The sequence below is a fragment of the Otolemur garnettii genome, unplaced genomic scaffold (assembly GCF_000181295.1).
Source record: "Otolemur garnettii isolate 467f Iridium unplaced genomic scaffold, OtoGar3 scaffold00106, whole genome shotgun sequence".
Lineage (NCBI taxonomy): Eukaryota > Metazoa > Chordata > Mammalia > Primates > Galagidae > Otolemur > Otolemur garnettii.
This window is the reverse complement of record NW_003852501.1, coordinates 3,104,570-3,124,887: the sequence shown is the minus strand read 5'-3', so window position 1 is coordinate 3,124,887 and position 20,318 is coordinate 3,104,570. Positions and strand designations below refer to the sequence as shown.

Genomic DNA, 20,318 nt, shown 5'->3' with positions numbered 1-20,318 from the left:
TTTTGAGACAGAGCCTCAAGCTGAGCCCCTGGGTAGAGTGCTGTGGCATCACAGCTCACAGCAACCTCCAACTCCTGGGCTCAAGCGAGTCTCCTTCCTCAGCCTCCAAAGTAGCTGGGACCACAGGTGCCCACAGTGCCCGGCTATTTTTTGGTTGCAGCCATCATTGTTGTTTGGCGGGCCCGGACTGGATTCAAACCTGCCACCTTAGGTGTATGTGGCTGGTATCTTAGCCACTTGAGCCACAGGTGCCGAGCCAAAAACTTGGTTTTCTAATTCATATAAAATTGGTTTTATATAGAAACTTGGTTTTCTAATATAGAAAATTCAGTTTTCTAATTCATATAAATTTTTTTTCTAAGGAGAGGATATTTTTTAGACCACACCGTTTTCCATATATCATGATACATTCTTTTTCTTTTCTTTTTTCTTTTTTTTGAAACAGAGTCTTATTATGTCGTCCTTGGTAGAGTGCTGTGGCATCACAACTCATAGCAATCTCAAATTCTTGGACTCAAGTGATTCTCTTGTCTCAGCCTCCCAAGTAGCTGGGACTACAGGTGTCTGCCACAATGCCCATCTATTTTTATTTTATTTTTTTTTGGGTTGTTGTTGTCCTTGTTGTTTGACAGCCTGGGCTGGATTTGAACCCACCAGCTCCAGTGTATGTGGTTGGTGCCCTAGCTTCTGATGTACAGGTGCCGAGCCCATTCTTAGTGTGATTATGCTTGTATGATTTTTTTGGGGGGCGGGTGATGGAGATTTACTATATTGCTCTCGGTAGAGTGCTGTGGTGTCACAGCTCACAGCAACCTCTAACTCTTGGGCTTAAGTGATTCTCTTGCCTCAGCCTCCCAAGTAGCTAGGACTACTGGTACCTGCCACAACACCTGGCTATTTTGTTGTTGTTGTAGTTGTCATTGTTGTTTTAACGGGCCCCTGGGCCGAGTTTGAACCTGCCAGTCCCAGTGTATGTGGCCTGTGCCCTAACTACTGAGCTATGGGCACTGAGCCTGCTTTGATTATTAAATAAATGTTATTTCATTCCTGTGTATGGGCAGGTAAGATGTTTTTCTTCCATGATTATGAGGGTTACTGTGGCTACTTCATCTCAGTTTAGTGTCAGACCTGCTCTTAATACTAATTTGAAAGAGATATGGAAACGAAAGTAGTTAAAGTTTCAATTTTAAGCTAATACTTAAGCTAAAGTTTTAATCCATTTTGTGTTGGCCTTATTTCCTTTGAAAGTGGTGGGCATATTTTAGATCACATTTAAAGCTGTTTAATTTGGCATTTAAGCCTCCTTTCCTCCTCTTTGCCATTCTAGAGAGAAGTGGGTGAGAAATTCACTTGTCTACAGCAGCACTGCCCCTGGATGTGATAGCCAAGTTAATCTCTCTTATCACAAGTCTCATTGATGTTTGCTTAGAAGAGCAGCTGGAGTCTGCTTTATGTATGGCAACCTTTCATAAAGTTTATTCTTGGTAATAAAGCTCCTGGGATAAGAGCCAGGCTATTATAAGAGATAATCCTCTCTCTGAACAAGAGTATTTTATTTTGTCAGCTGGAATTAGTGTTTGAGTAACTTGTGCTTGTGACAGTAAGCTGGTGAGTAAGGAAAGCTATCTCTGGAGGGCATTTTTTCACTAGATTGAAATTAATGGCTTTTAATAGAGATGAAAATGCTGCTGTAAGACTTTTAATGTGAAGACAGAGTTTCTTAAATTGTTAGCCAGTGCATTAACTTTGTGAATTTGCAGTACTTAATGAAAGAAGACATACTAGAGTTTTTCCTAAGCTGGAGACCTTATTGCATTGTATTCTGTGGATTTACCTGTTTTCTTGCTGAAGTTTATAAACAGCTTTAAAAAAATTGAGAACACATTGTATATTTATTTTTCACTTGCTCTTGTGTTAACTTAGTGGCTAACATAGAAGTAAACATTGACTCATTAAGCAGTGTTTACTAAGCATCTATATAATGCTATAATGATGCTCTGTTATTAAGTGATAACAATCAAGAAATAGGACCAAAATAGGTGGTTGTTGTTTTACGATAATAAAAAAATGCTGTTGCTACTTTATCTTACTGAAACCTGTTACATTTAGATAGTACTTTAATGTGCATTATCTAATTTGAACCTTAGGGAGTCATGTAAATTAGGCAGGGCAGAGGATAGTAGTCCTTTTTATACATGGGAAAGCTGAGGCCAAGATCAATGAAAGGCTTTGCCCAAAGTTATCTAAGTAAGAAGTCTTGAACTGTAGGATCCCAGACTTTCTGACTGATTCAAACCATAGTATTCTTGTACTAAACTCCTAAAAGAGTCCTGCAGAGTGTTTCATTTATAATTTATTTTATTTATAATTTTGTTTTGAGGCAGAGTCTCACTTTGTAACCTTCAGCAGAGTGCTGTGGCATCACAGCTCATAGTAGCCTCAAACTCTTGGGCTTAAGCAATTCTTTTGCCTCAGTTTCCTGAGTAGCTGGGATTACAGGTGCCCACCATAATGCTGGCTCTTTTATAGCGGGGTCTTGCTCTTGTTCAGGCTGCTCTTGAATCTGAGCTCAGGCAGTCCACTTGCCTTGGCCTCCCAGAGTGCTAGGATTACAGATGTGAGCCACTGAGCCTGGCCTTTATATATATACTTTTAATAACTTTTGTTATTTGGTTTCTAACTTGTTGGCAAATGAAAGTGATTAGTTTAGAACTCCCTGTTGGTGGCAGTCATACTGCCTCAGCAGTGAGTGATGGACAACAACGGATGCCTGAAAAGCTGTGAAGCAGACATAGAGCAACAAGCACTGGGATCTGCACCCACCTTGTCAGTGAATGGAAGATCTCTTATGTTTTAGTAGCTTCCAAATAGTCACATTATTATAATATTGTATAATAACTACAATAAAAATAATTCTTTTAGAAAAATGTACAAGACATTTTATTAAAACTACTTGCTGTATTTAGAAAATTAATAGATATTAACTTAAATTCTTTACTATATTAGATAAATGAAGCATTGTTATGTTAACCTCTTAGAAGTTGAAGAATCATAGTAATGTATTTTATACTAGTCAAATTTCTGTTAACTTTAGTATGACAATCTCATACCGCTTATCAGTCAGTCAACTTTTATCTGGTTTCATTGAAATTATTTACAGAAGCTTTTGTTTCTAACTTTCTTAAATACCAGAGTTACTGTCTCTTTCATGGAATAATATCTAGTCATGATCTTTTCTCACAGAGTCCAGAGAGATAGTACTTGAAGGTAGTGGTCAGTGGAAGGAGAGTTAAGAGATAATGCATTGGGCTGACCATAGAGACCTAAAAGTTTGAAGCAAGCAGATAGGAACTTTCTGTCTAAAAAGAAAAAAGAAGTGCTACAGCTGGTAAACTTTCTGAGACAGATTTGATGACCCACCCCCCCCTTCTCTGTTCCGAGAAGGAGCTGCTCTCTGTTCTTCCTTGGGAGTTGACTTTTGGCTTCCTTCCCTTGCTGTCTTCATCACAATACAGTATAAGAGTAACTTCATTTTAAGGGGATTTAATCAATAATTAAACACTAAAGATGAGTAAACATATTTGGAAATGTGTGTTAGACATTTTGTAATATGTTTAATACCCCTATGAATAGGGAGAAATACTTTTGATATGTGTGGAAGTACTTTGCTCTCTTAATGTATAATCAGTGTTTAATTATTCATCAATCTCCAGGAATTGATTTTCATTTGGCACCTCTGAGCCAGATCAGTGTAGTATAATTAATGTTTATGATACAAATTTTATATCCTTATAGGACTTCCAAATTAAGGAGGGATTCTTTTAATGATGAAAATAACCTTATTGAATTTTAACTCTTTGAAAGCTAATAATTTCAGCTATGGTTAAAACCGTAATATTTGATTTCTGGTAATAACCTCTAACTGTGCTATGTGATAGTTTATATGCACATATATAAGACTGGCGTTTGAGTGGTATATTTGAATAGAACACACTGGTTTTTAAAGATTTCTTTTTATTTCATAAGTATAAAGTAGAAAAGTAGAATATAAAACCGTATATATGGGTTGCTAGCAGGGGTATATACAGAATGTATATTAGACATTAAAAAATTGGAAAGGTGTAAATAACTGTTAGAATAATAACCTCTGGGATGGTAGGATTGTAGACAATTTTATTTTCTTAGGCTTTTCTGTACTTTCTAGTTTTTCTTAGATGAAGGTATATTATTTTTATAGAATGAAAATATTATTTAAGAATAATAGATTCTTTTATGTTCAGGGAGCTAAATATGTAATACTGCGTTTTGTTCTTAATTCTTATCTATTAAGAATATGTGTGCCTTTATGGATGAATTTGTATTTAGTGTGAAAGTTTGCTGTTTTGGAGGGATGTATTTATTGCTACAACTTAAAAGTAATTCCATGTGATTGGGGGATCTTTGTCTGATGAAGTTTATAGTTAAAAGGGTCTTAGAAATCCTTCCTTTTTCTGAGAAGGAGAAACCTTAGGAAGGCAGTCACCTGTCATCGTTCTGCCTCTTTCCTTCACTTGTTTGTGTCACATCATGACCATAAACGTGTATGTAATCTTGGGAAATGTTTATTTCATATGAAATTAAAGCTGTGTATGAGTACATATTGTTTTAATCATTAATTAAATATGTATTACTGAAAGTTTGAATATAGTCATGGTTTAAAAATACTCCATTTTGTGGTGAATGCACTAGAAAACAATCTGGCAAGTTGTAAATTACTTGTAGAAAATTATTATATGTTAATTTATTTGTAAGAATGACAACAGTTTGTATTTAATGCGTAAGACCTTCTGGGTTCTTTTTAGCTTCCAGGTTTTTAAGTTGTACATAATTCTTTTTTCAGTAAATTAATTATCTCATCTAAGATTCTGAAATTATTAGTAATTTCCTTTTTATAGTAAGATAAATTTTCTCAAACATTTAGGTACCTGTTTATAATGTTCTGTTGGCTGAAGTCCTACTTAGAAAGGATAAATGAAAAGCCAAGTCCAAGACTTGTAAACATTGTTTTTAGAATTCTAAGTAGGATCTTGGAATTTATCTTGTTAGATTATTGTGAGCCATTCTTTTTTTTTTTTTTTTTTTGAGACAGAGCCTCAAGCTGTCCCCCTGGGTAGAGTGCTGTGGCATTACAGCTCACAGCAACCTCCAACTCCTGGGCTCAAGCGAGTCTCTTGCCTCCGCCTCCCAAGTAGCTGGGACCACAGGCGCCCGCCACAACGCCCGGCTATTTTTTGGTTGCAGCCGTCTTTGTTGTTTTGGCGGGTCGGGCTGGGGATTCGAACCGCCACCTTAGGTGTACGTGGCTGGCGCCTTAGCAGGTTGAGCTATAGGCGCCGAGCCGTGAGCCATTCTTTTCCTCTGAATTTTATTAATTTGGTTTAATACCTACTTTCTCCATCTTGATTTCATTTCAGTATATGTGTGAAATGTTGATTGCTGGTACTTTCTTCTTTCTTTTCTTTTTTTTTGGAGACAGAGTCGTCTCACTTTGTTGTCCTTGGTAGAGTGTTGTGGCGTCACAGCTCACAGCAACCTCAAACTCCTGAGTTCAAGCGAGCCTATTATCGCAGCCTCCCAAGTAGCTGGGACTACAGGCCACAACATCCAGCTATTTTTAGAGATGGGAGGGATCTCAGTCTTGCTCAGGCTGATCTCAAACCTGTGCGCTTAGGCAATCCACCCACCTTGGCCTCCCAAAGTGTTTGTATTACAGATGTGGGCCACCTCTCAGGGCTTGATTGCTGGTACTTAAAGCATAATCACCATTCTGAAAGAAAGCCATTTTTATTTATTTATTTTATTAATTTATTATTTTATTTTAGACAGAGTCTCATTTTGTCTCCCTCAGACGAGTGCTGTAGCATCGCAGCTCATAGCAACCTCAAACTCTTGGGCTCAAGCGATTCTCTTGTCTCAGCTTCCCAGGTAGCTGGGACTATGGGCACCTGCCACAATGCTGGGCTATTTTTAGAGATGGGGTGGTCTTGCTCTGGCTCTGTCTGGTCTTGAACTCCTGAGTTCAGGCAGTCCAACTGCCTTGGGCTACCAGAGCGCTAGGATTACATGTGTGAGCCATCGTGCTAAGCCTTGGAACATTTTTATATTAAAACAAATAGACATTTTGAAGTAAAATTACAGAATCTGTGTGTATTTAAGCTAAACTAGGAGCATTCAGAGAACTTTTATCATTGTAGAAGACATACTCCTTCAATATCCCCAGATTTCCCAGAAAATTTTCATTTACTTTCTGGAGTGGAAAAGTCTGAGAAACTGCTTTAATGTATGTGAGGTAGTGTGCCTTCCCTAAATATTAGCTCTACAGTGATGCTTATTTTAGTTGAGATTAGAGACAAGTAGGAATTTATTTCTCTTTCTTTTAATGTTAATGAAAAATTTCAGACATATATAATATCAGACACATAGTATATTGGTCACCCACAGAACGATCACTGTCACCTTCAACAAATATCTTATGCCAGTCTTTAGGAATTTAGTTTTATGTATATTTGCTAAGATTTGCCAAGATAAGCATCTATAAGGTCAAGGTACTGACATCAGAAGCATTTCTGAACAAAGACGTTGCAGTTGGTGGGTGGGTATGACTCTGTTCAGCTGTTGTATAAGCTTGCATAAATAGTATCATCTTGACTTTAATCTTTCGGTTGTTCAGAGGTACTGTGCATATTTCTGTTTAACTCCTGGAAATGTGCCAACATTATTTGTATCCTTTCTCCATCCTTGGTACCTTGAATGTGAGTAGTCTGTGAATAAAATCAGTGAGTTGATAGTAGCAGCCTGTTAGAAACAATGGGAAGGAGTATCTTCATTTTTGACTTTAAAAACTTTGGGTATTACCTGGTTAATATTTTGGAGACTAAAAAAACTGTTTCACTTTTCATCTGTTGGGAAGTGGGTTTTTACATACATTAGAACATAAAGCCAGACAGAGCTGGGTTCAAATCTTAGCTGGCTTTAGGTAATGACTTAACCCTCACTAAGTCTGTTTTTCAAGTGTAAAATGGCGATATGGAATGTTGTGTGAATTAAATGAAATAATGCGTTTAATGCTTATTATTTTAAGACAATCATTTGAATTTTATGGTTAAGCAGGGGGAGTGTATCCTGAGTTTAAGTCTTAGGTGGGTCTTTATAACTGCAGTTGAGGACATATGGAAAGGAGAGTTAATCTTTATTTTGTCATTTCTAATTTTCTGACTAGTGGTTATAAGATCTAAAGATATGATGGAATATCTAAAGATAAGAAATGTTCTTTATGTTTGAACAAATGTATTGAAACAAGACATTGAAAAATGATGCTTCACAATTATTTCTTATCAAATAATTACAGCAAACTCTGGCCTGTTCTATTCTAACTGCACTATTGAGTGAATTTTCAAGTTCAAGTAAAACCAGCAACATTGGATTGAGTATGGAATTCCATGGTAACTGCAAAAGAGTTTTCCAGGTATCAGTATTTTTGTTCTTGTGTTTTAATGGTTGGATCATGCACTCTCTACTAATCTGTTCTTATTTTAGGTAGTTGAATGACAACTTGTACTTGAGGATATGTTTTGTGTTTTCAAAGGATATAGTAAAATGATAGGTTTGGTGAAGATAGTTGACAGTTTAAAATTACTTTAATTCTTATCTTTAGACAAAACAAAAGAGGAATACCACTATAAAGATCCTTAGTTTCTTATTTATTTCTTAATTGTGTTTAGAAATAAGTAATTCAATTGATGGGATTCTGCTGGCCTTAAAAATAGGACTGGAAGAATGCCAAAGAGGGCCCTGTATTTAAAATGTTATTGCAGATGGTGTGGGCTCTTTGTCTCGTCTGTATTGTTTGGCTCTGGAGTGAAGTTATGTGAAGGCATTGGCTTAAATCCTAGGGCTCTGCACTATAGCAACTGACTCCTCCAGCTCCACAGTAGTTGTCAAAGACTCTCTTTTCTATAGAGTAGCATTGTAATACAGTAAATGTGGTCAAATTGATATCACTTGAAAGCTTGCTCTGATGGAAATTATTAGTAGAGGCCTAAAAATGGAAAATGTTCTTAAAGAAATAGTGTTTTCCACTGGAAATTTTAAGGTTTTTGTTGATTTTATCTTACGGTTCTAAAAGGGAATACATTTTGGGTAAGTTTTCCATAAAAAAATGCTTGTGATTTTTTTTGACTATAGGAAGAAGACCTTCGCCAGATCTTCATGTTAACTGTTGAAGTTCTGCAGGAGTTTAGTAGGCGGGAAAACCTGAATGCTCAGATGTCTTCAGTATTTCAGCGGTACCTTGCACTCGCCAATCAAGTCTTGAGCTGGAATTTTCTTCCTCCAAATTATATCCTTTTAATAAATGAATACTTTATTTTGGTAATTTTCATAGATGACATTATTACAGCTTAAAGTCTTTTTATCTCACAAGTTTTGTAAAACATTGAAAGAAAATAAGAATTTTTTTAAAAAGTAATAGAATTTAATTTATTTTATAATACCACAATAATGAGAAGAGTTCAGATTCTATTTACTGCGTTGTAAAAGAAGGTTGAATAATGCGTAACTATTTGATGGATAATGGAGCTACTGCTAACTTAGAAATAGCAATATTCTGTGAGAAGGAAAAAAGTGGAAAGTACATTTTTATTAAACTGAATCGTTTTCTCCTTAGGCATGTAATTACATTGGACTTTTCAACTGACATTTCTTAAAGCTAGTTTGGAGTGTTCTAATGTAATCTTGATGGTTGGCAACATTGTTCAGATGTAAATAATAAGTTATATGTTTATTCTTCAAAGGCTTTTACCAGTATAAAGAGATGAAAGTTTCATTTTTTGGAAAGTATTTATTAGTAATACAAAGTTAAGTTGAATGGGTTATATTATAGATACATGTATCTGCTTTTTAATCAGTTACTGAAGTGGAGAAATTTGTATGTTAGAAAGCAGTTTCTTTAAGTTTATGATTTACTATTCTAGAGCATCTGTTGCCTGTTGACAGATTTAAATCAAAAATATATTGTGGCTCCCCATTTGTCGTATAGTTAACTCAGGCAGACCTTTATTCAAGACTCACCTGATCTTTGACAAATAGCTTCTCTGAGTCTTAGTTTTTCCAAATGCAAAGTGGGAATATGGATTATTGTGTGAATTAAATGAAACAATACCTTTAAAACACCTAGAAGTTAGCTGCTATTTATTTAGCTCTTAATAGCCTCTTTGAGTAAAAGAGTTCATCATATAGCTAATCATTTGTCTTACATTCTTCTTTCTTGATCTAATACACTCCTTTATGATATAGGAAAAGTAATGTAACCTCTTCTAGATGTCTTTAATCTGGGGACTCTACTTTTCATTTAGGTGAAAAAGACTAAATGATAAGCAAACAGGAAATAGGTCCTGAGTTATACCAGATGTTTAGGGTAAGATACATCTTTCTTCTGGTAGAACCAAGGACTACTGTTATATATTCACATACATAGATGTTACTGTTTGTGGCTGGTAAAATTATGGGCTTTAAAGGGGTGTGGTGGATTGTAGGTAATAGCTTTTCCTTCTATTTTCAATTTGCTGTGCCCATGCAGTAAAAGATTAACTGTAAGAGGATATATAGGGTAAAGTGAGTCTGACTCTTAAACTCATGTGTTCTTTAGTTTTCTTTCCCAAGGGTAGTCACAGTTGCTGCTTTATGGGATGAAGCTACAATGAGGTTAATCACTGTTTCCTTTTATTCCTATCCTGTAATCATTTTTTTCCCTAATAACCACTTTTATATTTTCTTTCTTTTTTTTTTTTTTTTTTTGAGACAATATCACTTTGTCGCCCTTGGTAGAGTACTATGGCATCACAGCTCACAGCTACCTTAAACTCTTGGGCTTAAGGGATTGTCTCCCTTCAGTCTTCCAAGTAACTGGGGCTACAGGCACCTGCCACAATACCTGGCTATTTTTAGAGACGAAGTCTTTCTCCGACTCAGGCTGGTCTCGAACTCGTGAGCTCAGGCAATCCATCCACCTTGGCCTTCCAGAGTGTTAGGATTACAAGTGTGTGAGCCACTGTACCCGGCCATCACTTACATATTTTTAATATATTTACTTAGTTTTTTTTGGTTGCAAAGGGTTACGTGTTTTCTTAGGCTTGCTTTTTAAAAACATCTCTTTAGGATTGTTGCAATATTAGTTTTGTTTCAGTTTTTTTTTTTTTTTTTAAGATGGTAAGGCACACTTTATTCAAGGAGGCTGATGGTAATAGGGATAGGAACCTCTGAAATGGGAGATTGGACTCAGCTGTTGGCTCCAGTTTTTTTAGTTTAAAAAAAAGTTGAAAAATCTTGAGACAGATTTTAAAAGTATCAGTCCATATGGAGCAATCAAAACATTAATTACATATGTAGGGAAAATCAACAAAAGTTACACTGAATATATTATAGCGAATTTAAAAGTGTCTGTTTTAGGGGAAAATACAGTTGGTGGAGAGTGACTGTTTCATAGAAAAACAGTTCTCTGGGCGTTTGGAAACAAAGTTTGCCTAAAAGATACACACACATAAAATATTTTATAAAGTACTTAGAAAAAGCTTTGGAAACCTGTCATCTGAAAATGATAAGTACTACTATGGTGTTGCCAAAGAAAATAATTCCTTGTTTAAAGGAAGCTAATCTTGGTCTTGACTTGAGCATATGCTGCTTCATGGCTTAAAAGTGAGTTCTTTTGTGACCTTAGGTATTCATATAGTACCATTTGTTAGAACTATAGCTAAATATTTCTTCCTTTGAGTGCATTAGCTTTAAGTGTAAGAGAAAGACTTTGACAGTGGGATTAAACAAAGCTACAGTTTTAGCACAATTTCAAGGAACTCAGTTCTCACTAAATTCTAATTTCAGCAATTACCTGAATATCTACCATTCAATTAGTAGGGCAAGAATCGAATAACTATTCAGCTTTGTACTGTGGAGAGGATCTATTAATCAAATTTAACTTAGTTAAAACGTGTCAAGTTGATAACTTCTTAAAAGATGATTTATCTTTAGGATAGATGAATAATAAGACCACATAAAAATTTTTTTAAAAGGCCACATAAAATGTGTTTATATATTTTGTGTCAAATACATTTGATTATTTAGAATGGTATCATGTTAGGCTGTGCACCTGTAGCATAGTGGTTACAGCGCCAGCCACATACACTGAGTGTAGTGGGTTCAGACCTGGCCCGGGCCAGCTAAACAATGACAACTGCAACAAAACATAGCTGAGTGTTATTAATAGCCAGCTACGTGGGAGGCTGAGGCAAGAGAATCACTTAAGCCCAAGAGTTGAGGTTGCTGTAAGCTGTGATGCCATGGCACTCTACTGAGGGTAACATAGTGAGACTCTGTCTCCAAAAAAAGAAAAATTTAGAATGGAATCATGTTAATTAGGTATTAAACTTAGTTTAACACAATAATAATCCTCATAATTTTTCATAATCACTTTTTTTTGTATCTTTTTATTTTAACATGATTTCAGGCATGAAGATATCCTGAAACACTAGCTCAGAGAACTCTCATATGCCCTTTGCAGAGATTCACCAGTTGTTAACATTTTTCCCATTTATATTCCTGCTTCTTAAAAGATGATTTATCTTTAGGATAGATGAATAATGAGACCACATAAAATTTTTTAAAATTTTTAAAAATATGTTTATATATTTTGTGTCAAATATACTTGATCATTTAGAATGGTATCATGTTAATTAGGTTGTGTTGAACTATCCATAACAATATGTTAACATTTTTCCCATTTATATTCTCCCCCCCACAGGTATGTGCAAGTGCACACATATGTACATGTATTTACATATGTGTATACATATATTTAGACTTTTAGGGGAAGGGAATCCTTTGGTAGTAGTTGTAGGCATTATAACCCTTTACCTCTGAATACTTCATTATATATTTGCCTAAGATCAAGATTTTTGAAAACCATAGTATGATTTTGATAATCAGGAAATTTTACATTGGCTGGGAGCAGTGGCTAATCCGTGTCATTGTGGTACTCTGGAATGCTGAGGTGAGTGGATTGCCTGAACTTTGGAGTTTCAGACTAGCCTGAGCAAGAGTGAGACCCCATCTCTACTGAAAACAGAAAAACTAGCTAGGTGCTATGGTACACACTTACAGTGCCAGCTACGTGGAAAGATGAGGCAAGAGGATTGCTCAAGCCCAAGAGTTTGAGATTGTTGTGAGCTATGATGCCACGGTACTCTACCTAGGGCAACAGAGTAAGATTCTGTCAAAAAAAAAAAAAAGAAAAGAAAAGAAATTTAACATTGATACAATATTATCATCTGATATATAATCCATCTTCAAAAAAAATTTTTTTTTTGAGACTGAGTTTTACTTTGTCACCCTTGGTAGAGTGCTATGGCATCATAGTTCACAGCAACCTCTAGCTCTTGGACTCAAGTGATTCTCTTGCCTCAGTCTCCTGAGTAGCTGAGATTATAGGTGCCTGCCACAACACCCAGCTATTTTTAGAGATGGGGTCTCACTCTTGCTCAGGCTGGTCTCAAATATAAGAGCTCAGGACAATTCACCCACCTCCCAAAGTGCTAATACTATAGGCGTGAACCACCAGGCCCAGCCTCCATCTTCAAATTTTGTCATTTGTCTCAATAATGTCCTAAGTAATTGCCCCTTCTCCCAAATCCCAGAACTAATACATTGTATTTAGTTATCACATCATCTAAATCTTCTTGGTCTAGAACAGAAAACATAACAAAGAGGAAATATTATTAAGTGGAAGTGAGTCAACATAAAGGTTGTCATCTTCATCATTTCGCATTGACTAGGCAGAGGAGAAGGAAGAAAAGAAAGGTTGGTTTTCTTGTCTCAGAGATGGTAGAAAGGGAGGCAGGAGAATCAGGCACACTTGGTTTAACTTTTATTCGAAAAAAAGCCACATGTAAGTGGACCTACCTGTTTCAAACCTGTCTTGTTCAAGGATCAACTGTATAGGTAATTCACTGAGCATTGGCTGTGATAGTTGAAGGGAGTGGAAGTTTGTGCCAATGAAGGGTTATGTTTTGTACTTTAAATTTTGGAAAGATAAACCTATTTATTGCCTGAGGGGAGAGGTCAGGATTTAGGAAAGAAAGTACAGTATTATAGTTGAGATAGCCCAGGGCTCAGTTGCTGTCATGAGGAAGATAGGGAGCCCTGTGTTAGTGTGGAATAGTTAAATTTCTTCTCCATCAAAGGCTGATTTGATCAGCTTTCCTAGGTTTGTTCTGAAAACTAGTGATAAAAATCATCATCTGATGGAATTTTAAAGTATACTCATATGAAGTGATTGTGAAGAAGTATTTTCTTTAATCTTCTATTTTTTTGAACAATCAGTATTTACACCATGTATTGTGTATTTATACCTGGTATTGTACCCTTTAAAAAGAAAGAAGGCTGGCATGATAGCTTGCACCTGTAATCCTAGCACTGTGGGAGGCCAATACTGGAGCATTGCTTGAGGCCAGGAGTTTAAGACCAGCCAGAGCAACATAGCAAGATCCCATCTCTACAAAAAAAATAGAAACATGAGTTAAACATGGTAGTATGGCTTATAGTCCCAGCTGCTTGGGAAACTGAGGCAAGAGGATTGCTTGAGCCCCAGAAGTTTAATGTTGCAGTAAGCTATGACCACGTCACTGTACTCCAGCCTGGGTGACAGAGTCAAACAGTGTCTCAAAAATATAAAAAGAAAATAGCATTGTCCCTGTAATCATGGCACATTGGGTGGCTAAGGTGGAGGGTCTCTTGGGGCTAGTAGTTTGAGATCAGCCTGAGCAAGAGCAAGACCTCATCTCTACAATCAGTCTATTAAGAAAGAAAGGAAGGAAAGAAAGAAAATAGAGCTGTGAAGTCCTTAACGTATTATCCCTTCGAGGGATATTTCCTACTTTACAAGGAGAATATCCAAAAGAACCAACATGAAGAATTTTTGACTTTGGGCCATTAAGAGGAAAGGCTATGGGCAGCACATGTGGCTCAATGAGTAGAGTGCCAGCCCCATATACCTAGGGTAGTGGGTTTGAACCCAACCCCAGCCAAACTGCAACAAAAAATAGCCAGGTGTTGTGGCGGGCGCCTATAGTCCCAGATACTCGGGAGGCTGAGGCAAGAGAATCGCCTAAGCCCAAGAGCTGGGGTTGCTGTGAGCTCTTGACGTTATGGCACTCTACCGAGGATGACAAAGTGATCCTACAAAAAAAAAAAAAAAAAAAGAGGAAAGGGTATTTGGGGGAGCAGTTCCTTCAGTCTCAGGTCATAGTTGATTGTCTATTTCAGCTTACCTGTATAATATTTTTATAAGTATTTTGTTTAACTTGGGAGTTCTTATATCTGTTCTGTGTGCCCTGTCCTTCTCCTCTTGCCTATGATATGTACCTGTACTACCTGTCATCACACATAACTGCACAGGTGGTGGGAGGGAAGAAATAAACCTGCCTTTCTGATGCTACATTGCGGCTGGAGCAGAGAAAGGAAGACCTACTAAATTGTTTGCTACTGCTTGAGCTGTGTGTTACTTACTACATTATATAGTTTAAATTAGTGCAGCAGCAGGGAGGAATGAATTGAACATCAGAAAAAATTCTCCTTAATGGGGCGGCACTTGTGTCTCAAAGGAGTAGGGCGCCGGCCCCATATGCTAGAGGTGGCAAGTTCAAACCCAGCCTCGGCCAAAAACTGTAAAAACAAAAAACCAAAAGTCTCCTTAATGAGGAAACTTGTTTTTATACTTTTAAACTTTTTTTTTTTTTTTTTGAGACAGAGTTTCACTATGTTGCCCTCGGTAGAGTGCTGCAGCATCACAGCTCACAGCAACCTCCAACTCTTGGGCTTAAGTGATTCTCTTGCCTCAGCCTCCCACGTAGCTGGGACTCCAGGCGCCCGCTACAATGTCCAGCTTTTTTTGGGTTGTAGTTGTCATTGTTTAGCTGGCCCAGCTGGGCTCGAACCCACTAGCCTCAGTGTATGTGGCTGGCGCCATAACCAATGTAGTACGATCACCGAGCCAACACACTTTTAAACTTTCAATTGTTTAGTAATTTTAGGGCAAAGGCAACTTAGGAGCTGAACTTCATGTCAGTGGCAAAGTTAGGTGCTCCTCCCCTTTTGTTAGTAAGTTATATCATTTACTCAGTTATCAGTTGGGCAAGTCTAACTTAAATATTTTAAATATCATACTTCTTACTAGGAAATGATTTGTTTAAAATTAATCTAGATGCTTGAAAATTCATATTTTATATTCACTAACTTCTTAATTTCATGAACTAGTCTAGGTTATTTCAGTCAGTAAATCATAATGAATTCCACTATTTATGGACTGTGTTCTGAAGCTGAAAGTTTCATATTTAATTGTTTGGAAAATGATATTGATGGGAAGATGGCTGCTCGCCAGATTTATGTTTTTCTACCATGTAAGTTTGAGTGAGAAGTGAGTCCTCAAGTGTATAATGAGTTTTAGTTTATTACTATCTAAAATGAATTCTTAAAGTACGTTCTATATGTTTTAATTTTGCTTGCAAAATCTTTTTTTTTTTTTTTGGTTAGAAGACTGCTGTTGAGGGAGCATTGTGACAATGTGGGTTTAATCCTTCCATGGATTAAATAAATTTTGCTTTTCTCATGGGAACTGCACTTCCCATCCAGATAGTTGGTTTTAGCAGATTTTGGTCATTGTGTGCACTGGGGTAAATTATCTATTTAAATTTATTACTTTTTTTTTTTTTTTTTTGAGACGGAGCCTCAAGCTATCTCCTGGGGTAGAGTGCCATGGCATCACGCTCACAGCAACCTCCAACTCCTGGACTCAAGCTAGTCTCCTGCCTCAGCCTCCCAAGTAGCTGGGACTACAGGCGCCCACCACAGTGCCCGGCCATTTTTTGGTTGCAGCCATCATTGTTGTTTGGCGGGCCTGGGCTGGGGATTCGAACCTGCCACCTTAGGTGTATGTGGCTGGCGCCTTAGCCGCTTGAGCCACAGGCGCCGAGCCTATTTAAATTTATTACTATTCACACAGTGTTTTATCTTGATAATATACCGGGTTTCCATAAAGTTCATGTACAATTTAAAATAGGCTATTTTATTTATTCATTTATTCATTTATTTAGGCAAAGTCTCATTTTGTCGCTCTCGGTAGAGTGCTGTGTCGTGATAGCTCACAGCAACGTCAAACTTCTAGGCTCTAGTGATTGTCCTGCCTCAGCCTCCTAAGAAGCTGGGATTACAGGCACCTGCCACAATGCCCAGCTATTTTTAGAGATGGGGTCTTGCTGTTGCTTAGGCTGGTCTTGAACTCCTGAGCTCAGGCAATTCACCCACCTTGGCCTCCCATAATGCTAGCATTATAGGGGTGAACCACTGCACCTGGTACAAAAATATACTACTTTTAATTGCACAGGAACTTTGTGGACACTCTGTATAAAGATCACAAATATACCCTCTGGTAGATAGTTCTTGTGATGCACCCCTATGATCAGTGTTGAAGGTATGGCCCCACAGCTCTGCCTGCATCATGTTTTTAAGTTCTTTGAAAGAGAAAAGTATGATTTCGACTCGGAGCCTGTAGCTCAAGCAACTGGAGCGCCAGCCACATACGCTGGAGTTGGCAGGTTCGAATCCAGCCCAGGCCGCCAAACAATAATTACAACTCCAACCAAAAAATAGCCTGCGATTGTGGTAGGTGCCTGTTGTTCCAGCTACTTGGGAGGCTGAGGCAAGAGAATCGCTTAAGCCCAGGAGTTTGAGTTTGCTGTGAGCTGTGATGCCAGGACACTCTACCCAGAGTTACAGCCTGAGACTCTTGTCTCAAAAAAAAAAAAAAAAAAAAAAGAAGAAAAGTATGATTTATTTATCTTCACATCTGCATTGATGCTTAGGGTTTGTAGGTAAACAATATGTTGAATGAATAGAGTTTTTGATCATCTGGAAGTGATCTGACCCAGGCACCAAAGCAGTGTCCAATTGTCATCAACACCTAAATGTGTAGAGTTTAACTGCATAAAAGTAATGAGAATGTAGTCTAATCAGGGTAAATATTGCTCATGGTAGTCTTTTGAATATTTAATTCCTCTATTTTTTGTGTTCATATAGAATGGTAAATATTCTTTATTATGTATCAGTTTTATTTTGCAGGGCAGAATGAATTCAAAATTGTTATATACAGAAGACCATTATTTTTAAAATTTAATTTAATTTTTAAATTATTTTTGTAGAGATGGGGTCTCACTGTGTTGCCCAGGCTGGTCTTGAATTCCTGGCCTCCAGTAATCCTCCTGCCTTGGCCTCTCAAAGTACTGAGGATTACAGGTATGAGGCATAGTGCCTGGCCAAGACCTTTATTAAGATTCTAAAATAAGTCGCTTTTAGAATAAGTTAACCAAAATGTGTACTTGATGCATTGTCTTATCCCTTTTCATTAAAATATCAGTTATTCTTAGTTGATGTTCATGTTCAAAAACATATTTGGCATTGATATGACATGTGGACACAACACAATTTTGAGGTACAAGAAAGCACTATTTTTTTTTCTTTTTGTAAAAATTGAGATAATTTGTACTATACAAGTCACACGTTTAAAATGTACAATTGGGGCAGCACCTGTGGCTCAGCTGGTAGGGTGCCAGCTCCATATACTGAGGATGGTGGGTTCAAACCCAGCCCCGGCCTAACTGCAACAAAAAAATAGCTAGGTGTTGTGGCGGGCACCTGTAGTCTCAGCTACTTGGGAGGCTGAGGCAAGATAATCGCTTAAGCCCAGGAGTTGGAGGTTGCTGTGAGCTGTGTGACTCTACGGAGAGCAATAAACTGAGACTCTGTCTCTACCAAAAAAATAAAATAAAAAAAAAATAAATAAATGTATAATTAAGTGTTTTTTAGTTTATTTAGAGAGTTGTGCAGCCTTCACCACCCACAATTTCTGGGATTTTTTATCCCTTCCAAGAAACCCTACACCCTTTAATTGTCACCCCCTGGAAATCCCCATTCCACACCCCTATCCATGATAGCTACTAATCTACTTTATGTCTCTATAGATTTGCCTATTCTGGGTACTTTATGTAAATGGAATCATACAATATGTGGTCTTTTGTGACTTCTTTCATATGTCATGATGTTTTCAAGGTTTATCCATGTTGGTAGCAATTATCAATGATTCCTTTTTATTGCTGAATAATATTCTTTTATGTGGAGATACCACATTTTATTTATCTGTTTATCTGCTGATCAATTGATGGGCTTTTGAGTTTTTCCTACTTTTTGGAGACGATACTTAATATATAGGCATGCCTTCTTTTATTGTGCTTTGTTTTATTGTATTTTTAATTTTTTTAACAAAGTGAAAGTTTGCAACAATTCTCTGTTAACAAGTCTCTTGGCTTAATGGCATATACTAATTTTTTGTCTCTGTATCAGTTTATTTTAGCAATATACTGTTAAGGTCCATATACTTTTTTTTTTTTTTTTTTTGAGACAGAGCCTCAGACTCTCCCCCTGGGTAGAGTGCCATGGCATCACAGCTCACAGCAACCTCCAACTCCTGGGCTCAAGCAAGTCTCCTCCCTCCACCTCCCAAGTAGCTGGGACCATAGGCACCTGCCACAAAGCCCAGCTATTTTTGGTTGCAGCTGTCATTGTTTTGGCGGGCCCAGGCTGGATTTGAACCCGCCACCTTAGGTGTATGTGGCTGGTCCCTAAGCCACTTGAGCCACAGGCACCGAGCCCATATACTGTTTTTTTAGACATAATGTTGTTGTGCTCTTAATATACCATTGTATACTGTAAACATAACTTTTGTATGTACTGGGAAACCAAAAACTTTTTGTGATTCACCTTATTGAGTATTCACTTTATTGAGTATTCACTTTATTGCAGTGTTCTGAAAAGGTACTTGCAGTTATCTCTGAGGTATTTCTATAATGTAGAGTTCCTGCCGTGAACATTCATGTGTGAGTTTTTGCGTGGATGTGTTTTCATTTCTCTTGGGTATATGCCTAGGAATGGAATTGATGGGTCATATAGTAACTCTACATTTGTCATTTTAAGGAACTGCCAGACAGTTGTCCATGGCAGGTGTGCTATTTTACATTAACATTGCAATGAATGAGGATTCCATGTTATCTATATTCTCAATACTTGTTATCTTTTTGTTTATAGCCATTATATTGGATGTAAATGGTATCTCATTGTGGCTTTGATTTGCATTACCTAATGGTAAATGCTTTTGAGCATCTTTTCATGTGATTATTGGCTATTGTATATCTTCTTTGTAGAAATATGTATTCAGATCCTTTGTCTAATTTTTACTTGACTTGTCTTTTTAAAATTATTGAGTTGTAACAATTTTTTATATTTTCTAGTTAAAAGTCTCTTAACAGATATATGATTTTCAAATATTTTCTGCTGTTCTGTGGGTTAATTTGGATGATGTCTAATTTTTTTTTTTTGGTTGTTTATGCTTTTGATATTGTATGTAAGATGGCTTTTCCTAACTTAAGGTCACAAAGTTTGATCCTTATTTTTCTAAGAGTTTCATATTTATAACCCTTATATTTAGACCTGTCATCCTTTTTTTTTTTTTTTTTGAGACAGAGCCTCAAGCTGTCCCCCTGGGTAGAGTGCTGTGGCATCACAGCTCACAGGAACCTCCAGCTCCTGGGCTCAAGCGAGTCTCCTGCCTCAGCCTTCCAAGTAGCTTGGACCATAGATGCCCCCCACAACGCCCGGCTATTTTTGGTTGTAGCAGTCGTTGTTTGGCGGGCCAGGCTGGATTCGAATGTGCCACCTTATGTGTTTGTGGCTGGCGCCTTAGCCACTTGAGCCACAAGTGCCGAGCCCTGTCATCCATTTTTGAGTTAATTTTCTCATATGGCATAAGGTAGGCATCCAGCTTCATTAGTTCATATGTGAATATGTGAATATCCTGTTGTTCCAAATCCATTTGTTGGAAAGAATATTCTTTTCTTTTTCTTTTTTTTTTTTTGCACTACTACTTTGAGCCACAGGCGCCACCTGAAAGAATATTCTTTTTCCATTGAATTGTTTTGAGCTCCTTGTGGAATACTTGTGTGTAGATGTCAGGGTTTTTTTTTTTTTTTTTTGAGTTCTCAATTCAGTCTTTTGATCTATAAGTTTGTTGTTATGTCAGTACCACACTGTCTTGACTATTGTAGCTATGTAGTTAAATTTTGAAATTAGGAAGTGTGTGTCTTTCAACTTTGCTCTTCTATTTAAAGATTGTCTGTTCTGTGTCCTTT

At 37.1% G+C, this 20,318-nt stretch overlaps 1 protein-coding gene across 3 annotated transcripts in view; it reads left to right on the top strand.

Annotated features, from left to right (window-relative positions):
• The window catches only part of XPO4 (exportin 4), a 130,609-nt gene that overhangs the window by 51,119 nt on the left and 59,172 nt on the right, over positions 1-20,318 (top strand). For all 3 annotated transcript variants that reach the window (XM_023517231.1, XM_003796700.3, XM_023517232.1), the window contains 2 exons: positions 7,388-7,504; positions 8,224-8,377. In XM_023517231.1, the coding sequence (XP_023372999.1) occupies positions 7,388-7,504; positions 8,224-8,377 (271 nt within the window). The remainder of the gene's footprint in view (positions 1-7,387; positions 7,505-8,223; positions 8,378-20,318) is intronic.